Source organism: Pterocles gutturalis, unplaced genomic scaffold (genome assembly GCF_000699245.1).
Source record: "Pterocles gutturalis isolate BGI_N339 unplaced genomic scaffold, ASM69924v1 scaffold18249, whole genome shotgun sequence".
Taxonomy (NCBI): domain Eukaryota; kingdom Metazoa; phylum Chordata; class Aves; order Pterocliformes; family Pteroclidae; genus Pterocles; species Pterocles gutturalis.
In genome coordinates this window covers 6772-18559 of record NW_010128590.1, presented here as the reverse complement: position 1 = coordinate 18559, position 11788 = coordinate 6772, and the positions used below count along the sequence as shown (strand labels likewise).

At 52.9% G+C, this 11788-nt stretch overlaps 1 protein-coding gene across 1 annotated transcript in view; it reads left to right on the top strand.

The window, feature by feature from the left end:
- Positions 1–174: 174 nt before the first annotated feature.
- The window catches only part of CFAP70 (cilia and flagella associated protein 70), a gene marked incomplete at both ends in the record, with an annotated part of 18274 nt that continues 6660 nt past the window's right edge, over positions 175–11788 (top strand). The window contains 13 exons of the mRNA XM_010079685.1: positions 175–254; positions 1291–1467; positions 1855–2037; positions 2500–2591; positions 3684–3780; positions 4747–4881; positions 6512–6679; positions 6914–6994; positions 7456–7547; positions 8974–9034; positions 10098–10289; positions 10892–11023; positions 11616–11741. Of these exons, the coding sequence (XP_010077987.1) occupies positions 175–254; positions 1291–1467; positions 1855–2037; positions 2500–2591; positions 3684–3780; positions 4747–4881; positions 6512–6679; positions 6914–6994; positions 7456–7547; positions 8974–9034; positions 10098–10289; positions 10892–11023; positions 11616–11741 (1616 nt within the window). The remainder of the gene's footprint in view (positions 255–1290; positions 1468–1854; positions 2038–2499; positions 2592–3683; positions 3781–4746; positions 4882–6511; positions 6680–6913; positions 6995–7455; positions 7548–8973; positions 9035–10097; positions 10290–10891; positions 11024–11615; positions 11742–11788) is intronic.

The following is an 11788-nucleotide window of genomic DNA, read 5'->3' as shown; positions in this document are numbered from 1 at the left end:
AGAATCACCTCCTTCGACCTGCTGCTAAAACTTCCCTCCTTTTGACAAAATGCATTTCAGAGCATCTGTAGAAAGCTGCATCCGGGGGAAGAGAGGGTGCTCAGCATTAGTTAGGCCATTATTTCTCTACAGAGGGTCTCACTTTATGCTGTTCTCGTTCCTGTTTCTTTGCAGGACAGTGTTCATTTCAGGTCTCGGCTCCTTTGTATGCAGTGCCTACCTCTCCATCAGAGAGCCTTCACCCGGAGGCCAAGGTATGTGGAATTTGGAACTGTTCCTCCGCTCATTCGCCTCTCTGCTGCTTTTTAATGGGAAGGCGAGCGTGACTCAGCCGCCTAGCTCATCGCAGATATGTTCTGGCCCTATATGTTACAAGCTTGGAGGCCTTTCCTACTCCCATTGACGTCCATCCCGAGTTCCCTGTGATAGGTGAGGTCGTGCTAGGCAATGCTAATGTGTGCAGCTACCAAATTACTGTGGAAAAAGTATTCCAGATGGAAAGCAGAGTGCTGAAAAAAACAGAAAAAGACAAAGGCAGGATTACCTGCCCGGCTCTATTAGTCTTCCTTTCAGAGGATAAAATATCTCGGAATCCATTATTGCACAAGCTCTGGCTGCCTTGCCTGCAAGGTCCTTATTCACTCAGCCTCAGTGAATAACACAGGGAATGAAGGATGAGACTGGGAAAATGGGTCTGACTTTGCTTCTGAGCCGGCCCGCAGTCAGCACTGCCAGTGAACGGGACGGGCAGCGGGTATTGCGTTAACTTTTCCGTATTTAGGAGATGGTACACAGTAAGCGAGGCATGGGGGCACTCATTAGGGAGGAGAGATGAGACGCTGACCTGCTGGTTTTTCATTGCACACCGTCCATCCAGGGTTGGGACGGGTCATTAAAGACTGCACACAGTGCGTGAAGGTAAGGCAGAGTCGAAGCGTGGCCCTAGCTTTGGCAGGCTCTGAAACACCAGGGGAAAATCATTATTTTTCCACCCCTGACCTTTATCTGTGGCTTGTTTTAGAAGACCCTGACTCTTTCTCCCTGGCTCATTTGATGCAACCCTTGGGGCATATGCTGTGCTCTCAAGCAGGCTCTGATTTAAACAACAAATATTGCAATTCAGACAAATTGATCATGCAATTCCTTTCCTGTGCTGGTTTGTTTTCTTTTACACCTGAGGTGAGGAATAAGGTCACATTATACATTCAGACCTTGGGTTTCTGCTTGCTTCTCCCTCAAGAGCAGGAGAGTTAGAATCATTACTGGCTCTACTTTATCCTCATCTCCCAGGGTAGCCTTGAAGTGACAGTGTGCACTGAAGAGCCCCTGCTTTCTGCAGCGCAGCTTTCGAATGGGAACCTCCTGAGCGTCACGCTGGAGGCAGCGTATTCTGTCCCCGAAGAATTTGCTCCCGCTGGACCCCTCCAAAACTACATGGCTTGTCTGCAAGTCCCAGCAGCCGGGGAGGTGAGGACTGGTCCAGGCACGGTGAGATGGGCTTTGGCTGCTACAAAGTGGGTTGTTCACCCGCACTACACACCATGGAACGAGTGTTTGGGTCTGTGGGGTGTACAGCCCCAGCAACAGCAGCGTTTGTCACAAGTGCTCAGGGTCTCTGTGGTGTGATGTGTTTCTTTAACACAAACGAAAGTCTGCTCAGCAAGATTTGGATTGAATCTGGCAGTTTTCTTCCCACATGGCTATCTATTTTTTCTCCATTCTTTGCATGCATGTGGTGGAGTGCATTTTCCAAGCCAGGCCATGCTTTGCTTTGTTAGCCCCAGCTTGGAGAAGCTGGCACTTGCTCCTGCTCATTTTGGAAAGGCAAGTCCTTTCATTCTTCTGTTTCTCCAGAAAGAATTCCCCTTGCTCTTCAAGGATGGCATCCTGAAGCTTGCTGGTGAAAAAGAGACATTGCCCCGGCCCAAAAAATGGCCCCTTGCTAACATCGTGGCTCCCGGCGCTCTGAGCATCCCCAACACCTTCATCATGGGTGGTCCCTATGAGGATGAGGATGGAGAGCTCAACAAAAGGGAGGTGAGGAAGGACTGGCAGCGTCATGGCTGGCAGAGGACCAGCAGGTCTCACTGAAGGGACTGGGAACAATTTCCAGAGACTCATTATGGGATGAGGGGAGCAAGGCAGGGGGTTGGTCCCCTGCACAGAGTTCGGACATGGAGATGGCTCCCTGGGACAGCGGGTGTGTAACTTGCCGCAGGAGAGTTCCTGAGTGTGCACATGGTGGGTTGGGTCCCCAGACAACTGCTGGGCTGCTGGGCTGGGAGCTGTGTTATCTCTTTGTCCGCCAAGACTCTCAATACTAACGGGCGGTGGTGTCTGCAGGGAGGGCTGCTGACCTGCTCTGCCAGGATGGGCTGGGGACGGTGAGCGGGACACCTCTCTGTCAGCCTCACGTTCTCTCCCAGGGAACATTCTGGGGGGGCGATGGAGGCTGTAGATATTGCTGTCCTGGTCCTGACCGCACGCTGTTCCTCACAGGACAGGGAGTTTAGGATCCAAGCAGAAAGCACAAAGAGAATCGTCTGGGACACGGAAAGGCGCTGTTACCTGGATCCCGCTGCAGCAGTCACGTAAGGGACCTGCGAGCCTCCCTTCCAGCACGGAGCGGTGGGGAGAAACCACCCCAGAGCACACACAGCTGCGTGAGCTGTCTCGGGCAGGGAGCAGCAACACGCGGTGCTCTCAGACCCCCCGGGAGGTCAGCCCGGGGCTCTGCCTCACCTCCTGTGCCTGGGAGGGCTGGCTGTCTGTTAAAGGGGTTCAACGGGCACGGGAGCAGCGAACTGCCTTTAATTGGTGGCAGTAGCTTTGTTCTGGGAGAAGAGGAAGTGGCTGTAGCTGCTGTCCCCAGGCTGTAAATCCTCGCTCACGCTGACAGCAGCTGAAGCTGGTGGCTGCTCCTCTGTGGCTGGAGGGAAGGGGCAGCTGAGCTATGGTGGGCAGGCGTGGAGTAGGGTGGCCCACACAGCTCTCCTCTGAGCTCCTAGGTTAGTTTTGTTGAATTCCCAATACATTGAAATCCTTTCACTCCACGTGGGCGCTCTTCTTTTGCTTTTTTATTGGCTAAACATTACCTCTAATGGCTCCAGATATGCTTAAGGTTGGGAGAAGTATCCCGTTTCTCTTTGAGTCCCGCTACGTTCTTGGCCTCAGCTGCATCCTGGCTGTGAGTTTCACAGCCAAATCACTCCTCGTGTGGAAATACTCCCTTCCATCTGGTTTGATTTTGAATTATTTTTTTTCCTACACTTCCATCAGCCTGCCTGCTGGTTTCAGGGTTACCAGACACATTGAACGGGAGCTCAGGGTCCACTTTCTCTGTGCAGTTCAGGATTTATACCCACGTTAATCACATTCCTTCTTATACATTTAATTTCTGAAGTAACCAGGGGAGAGAAAACCTGGTGTGTTGCTCTCACTGTTGTTTTAAAGCTGGTTGTGCCATAAATTTATACCGTGGTGGATGGAGAAGAAAAGGTACTACGCCTGCCCTGAAGTACACACATTCCAGTGGCCCAGGGGTACTTGTAGTGTCTCACGGGAGTGGGCTGGAGCAAACCCAAGGCAGGGGGGATATTTTGGGGATGCTGGGGCAGAAAGGAGGGTGGTGTGGCTCTCCAGCTTGGTTTCTGCATCTCCTCAGAGCTCTGCTTTGTGTTCAGCCTGCAGAAGCGCATCGCAGAGTGCCAGTACTGGCCCGTGGAGGTCTGCAGGATGGCTGTGGTCTCCAACAAACGCAAAACCAGCAAAGCTGACAAGGTAAAAGTGGGGAGGGATATGTTGTTCCAGCTTGTGGAGCGGCATTGCGTTATCGAGAGTTTTCCTTTCAGTGCCTTTGTAATACCAAAACCAGCCTTGAACCAGCCCCAGCGAGTCAGGGAGCCAGCGGCTTTGGCAAGGGATTAATTAGCCTTATAGAGCTGTTGAATAGACAAAGGACAATATTTTTTTCCTTGGAGCATATAGACAGAGCTCTCGCTGACAGTCTGCGGTAGCTTGGTGGGAGGGGGGCAGGGAGAGGGTGCTTTTGGAGAGTTGAGGTAATTCACGGAGCTCATCTGTGGCCAATGGGTTTTTGGGGCATCTTGAAGAAATTCCTGCCTTCTTTCTCAGGGTGTAAATGAGTTATGGTTTTGCACATAAACTGAGGTGATTTAACAAAGAAACAGCTCCTTAGCTAATTGTTCTGTGCCTGGTGGCTGGTTGTGTGAGAGCTCCTAATCATTCCAGGGCAAAGCCACGTAAGTTGGTAGAAAACCCTCTCAGCACTCACTGGTGCCAGAATTTTGTGGCTCTGACGGAGCTCCTTCTCCTTTCCCCTCACCAGGCTGTTGCTGGCCCGGGCTCTCAGACCTCCTTACCTGCCTGATTTCTGCCTGTCAGACCTGAGATGTGCAGCTCTGTCAGGGTCACTTGGATTTCTAACCACAGGGTCGGTAATTTTGCAGCTCTATCTCAGAGACCATCCTGAGGAATGGCCCAGTGTGGGCAGCGAGAGAAAAGCTGCCCTGCAGGGGCTGGAATACAATCGATATCCTACCTATCCGCATGACTCCAGTGCTTTCATCCAGGTTGTCTCGGCTTCGTGCCAGTGACAGAGAGCCACCGGCTCATCAGGCGCATCAGTTTGCTGTGTGGCCTCTTCTTAATGGGATCGGTGACCTTGTTACCCTAAAGAGAATAACAGGCTGTTCAGCATCTCAGTCCCTTGCTCTCTGTTTCCAGGGAGATGAGGAGAAGCAGATTTTCTTTCATGGCGTGGCATACGTCAACATGGTGCCTCTGCTGTGCCCTGGTGTGAAAAAGATCCGAGGTGCTTTTCGTGTCTTCACCTACCAAGACAGCGAGGTGTTCGAGAAGGTGAGAGCAGCCAGGCAGCTGTGTTTGCATAGAGTGGGGTTTGGGAGCAGGCAGCGTGGGGTTTGGGAGCAGGCAGCGTGGGGTTTGGGAGCAGGCAGCGTGGGGTTTGGGAGTAGGCGGTGGGGTTTGGGAGCAGGCAGCAGGGGTAGCGTGGAGTTTGGGGGCAGGCAGTGTGGTACTCAGAGACTGGCTCTGAAACTTCACTGCCCATCTGGTGATGGAGAAAAATAAGGAGACAAGCTTTTTGGTGCAGACTTCTCAAAGTCGGGGGATTTCTGGGTGTGCGTGAGCAGGTCTGGGGGCTGGGAGAGGCTCTGAAGCCCACTCCACTCCTGCCTTGCCAGCGGCTGAGCAGGGAGAGCTGCGAGAAAGCTTCTCTCTCCCCAGTCTGGAACACAGGCAGATGAACTGCGTTGCTGGGAAGAGCAAACAGTGGCTCTGAAAGGATAGCGTTACCCCAGGCAACAACCAAAAAGCTGTCACTGGAGCTCTTTCAGCTGGAGCTCATGGAGGTTTCTTTGGCTTTGTGTTTCTCCCCGCTCTGTTACCAAGAGTGACAGTTACATCTCCATTTTCCCACACTATCCCAGCACGGACCGCAGCTTGTTTCAGGGGGGCAGCTGCCCAGCCTGGAGTTTCTGCTCACGTCCCCGTGGTGCTGCTGCCCCGGCCACAGGAGCGGGGTGGATCGCAGCCCTTCTCCCCGGCTGTTCCGAAGCAGAGCACCTGGCTGTTTGCTGGCGCTGCTTCGCTGCCGTGATGAACAGCAGCAAGAGCGCCTGTGTTGTTGCGGCCGTTCTTTCCCTGCCGTGATGAACAGCCTCTTGGCTGTGTGGCACTCCTTGTCCTGTAGCATTTATTTGTCACAGGCAAAGTGACACACGGTCTCTCTGTCATTCTCTGGTTTTGTGGATGCTTTGGGCTGCTCCTTAGCCTTGGCCTGGATGGTTTCAGTGTAGCTGCTCCATCCTCTCCCCGGTGTCCCCTCCGTCCTTGCTAGCCCAGGTAGCAGTGACAGCTGGGAGGGACACGCCTGTCTGGGTGCTCAAGCAGCGTGTGAACGGACAATCTGAAGAACCTGTTCCCTGCGATTCACTGATGTGTCAGGGAAACTGCTCCACACCAGAGCGTGAGCCAGGAGCCAAGGGTCACTCCAGGGCAGGTGGGGGCACCCCAAAAACTGCAGAGCAGCCCTGGGGAGGGCGGCCAGACCCATCGGCCAGTCCACATCATCGGACAAGTCCAGAGGCAGGAGGCAGGTCCAGGATCAAGCCAGAAATTCAGGCCAGCGTGTCCGGATCAGGGCAGCCCAGGGCTGGGTTCCAACGTATCTCCACATTGCTCAGGCAAGAATAAGGGCCAGCACTTCAGGGAAAATGCATCTCTCAAAAGAAAACCCCCTGAGGCTTTCCTAAGCAGCTCTTTTCTAACCTGAGGCTTCACAGCTCTACGGGATCAGTGCTGGCCTTGAGCACTGGCAGCTCAGCTCCTGGGAGGGGAGGACAGGGTTGCACAGCTTCTTAATGCGTTTAGGAGCCTGACAATGTGTTTCACCATGTGAAAGGTTAAGGTGAAGGGGTGGGGAAGCCTAGTTTGTCCCTTGATTCTTTCTGTTCCCTCTTTTTTTCAGACTAAAAGCCAGCGCAGTGTTTTACGGGCTCTCAGGTCGCAGCTCAGTCTGACGAAGGAAGGGCTGTGGACCCCCGGAATCAGTACTCCCCTTACCAGAGCTGCTCTGGGCAAGACTCAGAAGGAAGATAAAGAGAAAATCCCCAGAGATAAGGATTCCATCAGAAGGGTAAGCTCTAGAGAGGTGTACTGCAACGTGGTTGCTCTGTTCCCCCATCAGAGGTAGCTGGGGCACGCAGAACCCAGGGACTGATGGTGTGTTGCTTCAGCCAACGGAGAGGTACTTGTTATCTCGAAATTTTAGTACATGCTGCCTGACAAATTTTCAGCTCGCACCCTGAATTTGCAAAGGTGTGAGGTTTATCAAATCTGAAACCAGCAACGTCTTTTTTTTCTTCAATAGACTTCTAATGCGGCCAAAATCCTGGTGTCAGATGCCACTGCAGAAGCTGACAATGTCACAAATCTCAGCCCTGATGGACAGGTAATTATCTCCAAATAGAAGCAAAGACTGCTAGACCATCGCTGCCCCGGTGTCTCGCACCTTTCACGCAATTAAATCCTTCAAGAGTGAGTTGGAGAAGGGATGTTTTACGTAGATGCCGTCCTGGAGTTCTTCCAGTGACGTCCAGCTGGAGGGCAGTCTAGCGCTGGGCTAGAAGGTCTCTGTAAATCATCGGGCTTTTATTTAGAAGGGTCCTTCATATTTTGGCTTCTTCCTCAAAACGTCTAGAACTAGATTGATTCTCTGGGCTTTCTCCTTTTTCCTAGACTGGTTTCTGGAGCTGCTGTAAATCAGTCTTGAGGGCACATTATAAACCAAGCTGTATCTCTGCAGTCTGAGGTGGATTTGCTGAAGATCTGCAGCAACGTGCTCGGTCTTTCATCAGGCTGGTAATGGCTCTAGACAGCACGGCATTGAGAGAGCAATGTTTGTCTTCACAGCAATACGCTGAAGCAGGAACGTTCCTGGTGCTGGAGATAAAGCTGGACAAGGCCTTGGTACCCAAGCGGTTGCGAGAGGAGCTCACCAGCCGGTGCGTAAAGCCACGCTGTAACTCTGAGCCTGACAGCTCCTTTCTGCAGGGTAGGAACAGGGACCAACACAGGGCCTGAGCCAGAGCCTGCGGCAATCAGGGGGAGGATTTGGCCAGACTGCTGAAGCGATGGCAGCTGATGTGTTGGGAAAACACTCGCGCTCATCCAAGCTGGCATCTCCCTGCCATTGCTCTGACAAAGACTCCAGCGCAGCACAACAGCATCTGCGTTCCCATCCGGGCTTTGCTTCCCATTAATCCCTGCGTGCTTGCCTCTTGCATGGGATATTCGGGGAGTGTTGCGACAGGACGAGGGGGAATGGTTTTAAGCTGAAAGAGGGGAGATTTAGATGAGATGTGAGGAAGAAATGTTTTCCTGTGCGGGGGGTGAGGCAGTGGCCCAGGTTGCCCAGAGAAGCTGTGGATGCCCCATCCCTGGAGGGGTTCAGGGCCAGGCTGGATGAGGCTTTGGGCAACCTGGGCTGGTGGGAGGTGTCCCTGCCCATGGCAGGGGGTGGCACTGGATGGGCTTTAAGGTCCCTTCCAACCCAAACCCTTCTGTGATTCTGTGATGTTCAGCTGCATGGTCAGGACTGACCATCAGCAGGGACTGCCCCAGCTAGTGCTGCTGGAACTTCACATAGCAGTCTGGGGTTTTTTTATTTTTTCTTTTTGGAAGTTTTCTCACAGTCTTCTAACCACTCCTCAGCTCTTACATTAGTTTTCACGTTGTTCCGCTGTAGAGCTCCTCTCTCGTCTTTCCTGCTTCGAGTCTCCCACTGTCTGTTTGCTCTGAGGCTATTCCTCCCTGTCCAGCAGCAGCCCTGCTGCCTTGCAGCCTGGGAGAGGCCTGGTGGGTACAATTTATTGAATAAAAAAGAGAAAATGCAGCAAATGAATAAAGTATAACATTCGTAGGCGGTGTGCTTTCTCTCAAACAGCAATGTGAGCAGCAGCCACTCAGAAGGGAAGGTAGGTGTGTTGTGTTCTGTGCTGCCTGCTGGCTTCTAGGATGAGCAGGTTGGGGAAGGTGAACCCCCCCTTAGACCTTCCCTGGCCCTTTCTGTACCATCCCTGCTCTGCTGTAACTTGTGTAGATTCAGTGAAGTTCCTCCTTGTTCACCTGCCACACGCAGCTGCAGACGTCAGGCTGGAAAAATCAGCCCTCCTGAGCCGTGGGAAGGGCCCAGCTGATGCCACAGATGTGTCCTAGCAGAGGAGATCAACAGTGGATCTTTTTCTGGAAAAATGTTTAAATATATCTGTTAGGAGCAAACCATAGCTCTCTTTCTTCATCTCCATCCAAAATTCTCTGCCAGCCTCTGCCTGGCCCTCATTACTCACTTGCTTTCCCCAGGTGGTTTGTTGGTTTACTTTTTTTATCAGCAGCGGATCTGGCTGATGTCTCCTCTCCTCTCATCGCCAGGGTCAAGCAGATGATTCCTCCTCGCCCACCACTGCCTCCCCGGATGACAGGAGCCAAGAAGGTGGGTGCAGGAGCCTGGGGCACCATCACTACCCTGCCACCGCATCCTGCCCTCGTCCCTCTCCCACGGGAGCATCTTCATTCCCACTCTCAGCCCCACAGCAACACGCAGATGAGGTTTGAAGAGGAAATACCCAGAAATGAAAATTTCTGGCTCTGTTATCTTCGCAGCAGTATGCCTTGGGAGATCATTCCTGGGCTGTGCCACTCACATCCGCAGCCCAGAAGAAGGGGAGAGATGTAGCAAAGGCGGGATGGCGGCAGTGGGGGGGGGTTTGGAAGGAAGTGGGATGCTGGGGAAAGAGGCTACCAGAATCTTGTGTTTACCCCCGGCATTCCCAGCAGTTTCTTGTCTCAGACTGGCCCATGTGCTTCATCAGCCCCAGACAAACGTGAACAGAATCAGCCCCGACTGCTCTCAGGTCACCCAGAACTTTTGAGGACATTTGTGTGTGTGACATCCTCAGAAAACAGTCTGAGAGCGTTGGCTTGTCTCCAGTGGGCACAGAGCAACTGTTGAAGGAGAATGTCCTCGCATGGCCTCTGGCTGGTGGTAAATCCAAAGCAACAGTGGGGGGAGAAGCAGCACGTCAATAACCGACACCAGTGCTGCTGCAGAACTGATTTGTGCTGGACTGTCTGGAGTGCAGTGATACATTTGGATTATCACAGCCCATGGAAGTTTCTGCCACCAAGATTATGGAGATTACAGACTCTGCCGAAGAGGGCTGGCCTGTGGGTTTAAAAGGCTCCCAGCAAATGAGATGTATTTTACTTACATCCAGTTATACTGCTATAGAAGAGGCGATGATGATGGAAATACTGGGTTCTGATTGAAAAATACAGCAGGAGCAATATCTAATTATGAAGGAGCTCTTTTGTATTTATTTACATGTCAATATTTTCACAGCCCTCGGCCATGGACAGGAGAGGATGCATGGCAAACTAAGTGAGACTTGAGTCAGGGGTTGTTTATGGGAGGCAGGGGCTCCGGCAAATGAAAGACATTTCAAGGTTGATGGCATAAGTGACATGTGAAGTTTGATTATTTATTTCTTTCCCAGGCTGTGGAAGATTATCATAACCACGTCACGAGCATCGCCGTTGCCATCCTCAGTGAATACCATGAGCTCTTTGGGAAGCGGCTGCCCGACCAGGGAGCAATAGACCACCAAACCCTGGAGGACCAGAAGCGTCAGCTCAACTTTGAGCTCAACAGCTCTGGGAAATATTTTGCCTTTAAGGAACAGCTAAAGGTAAAGAGTCCATTTGTGCTTTTCGCTTCCCTACTTGTTTTATCTTGGCAGTTTCTCAGTGAGGAGGTAACTTAGGGTGCTGTGGTGCTCCAGGATCCCTTCCTGCCACCCGTTGCATGGGGAGGGTCAGGTTTGTCCTCTAATGGAGCAGGCATCAAGCTGCTTCGGTCACACTCCAGCAGAACCATTCCCGTTAAAGAGGGGACACTCCAAAGCTGATCACATCCATCTGCCCCACGCTCGTACCCTGAGGAAGGCAAAGCTGACTGCTCCTGGCACTTGGCAGAAAGAGGGGTTCCCCTCTCTCAGCTGGTCGTCCCCTTGGCTGCGCTCTGCCTGGCGTCCCCCTCGCTGTGCCAAGCGGACGAGCCTTCCCATATCTTGTCCCCAAAGGGGCATTGGTGTGCCAGGGCTGGGAGGTGGGAAAGGAATTCCCCCCTCCTCACTTTTCTTCCTTTTCTCGGTGCTGGGCTGGATTTCTCCCTCAGAACTCAGTTGGAGCTTCAGGCAGAATCAGTGTGTTCGGGCTCTGTGCGACTAGGGAGCTGGTAGGGGGGCACGGGTTGGGGCTGCCCTTGTCCAACAGTCTCACATCTCCACAGTACGCTGTCGTGAAGATTGTGAGGGAGAAATACCTGAAGACCACAGCTTTTGAGAGCCAGGAGCAATTCCAGGCGTTTCTCAGTGAACTCTACGTGTACCTCGTGGACCAGATGCACGTTGCCCTGAACCAGGTGGGGAGAAACCTGGGGACCTGGGACATGACTTCCCTGTGGATCCAGGGCCAGACGCTGCGTCTAGGGAAGGCAGGGGGACTTTTGCCTTCAAGACAGAAGCAGGCTCCTGCTTTCATTTGTCACACGTGAGCACCAAGCCACGCTCAGAGGCAGGGTCTGGTGCGTCTGTGTCCCACTGCTCCAAAATCCTGATGGTGGGATGGGTGTGAGATGCTGTAAAAGCTGCTGTAGCTGGCTCAGGGTGAGGACAGCTGGGCTGTGCCATTGGCCACTCTGCCAGGCTGAGCACAGACCTTCCTGCAGCAGCTGGGGTCACCAATAAGTGACACCACGGAGGCAGTTTGATCTAGGAGGTTCTTTTGCTTGTCACAACTGCAGATAATGGATATTGCCAGGTCTCTGGGTGGCAGAGGTGCCTGGGAATGACAGGAACGTGTCCCACCACAAGCAGGAGCCAGGACAGTGTGCCTTTCCGACCCACCCAGGCTGTAGGCAGCGCAGTGCCGGACTGGGGACTGCTGCTGTACTGGGATCACATGAACCGTTCTTACCTTCTCCAGGGCTAACGCTCTGTCTCACTCCTTACCAGCTCCTGTCTGAGGAAGCTCCTTCTCCTGCCCCTCTGCCTCGCATGACCGAGGAGCAGCTCTGGCTCTTTGCTCGTGAAGCTGAAGTCAACAAGGACTACAAGCTGGCATCTCTCTACCACCAGCAGGTAAAGGAGCCCCTGTTCTTTCCTGCCTATCTCCGGTGCGTCTGGGC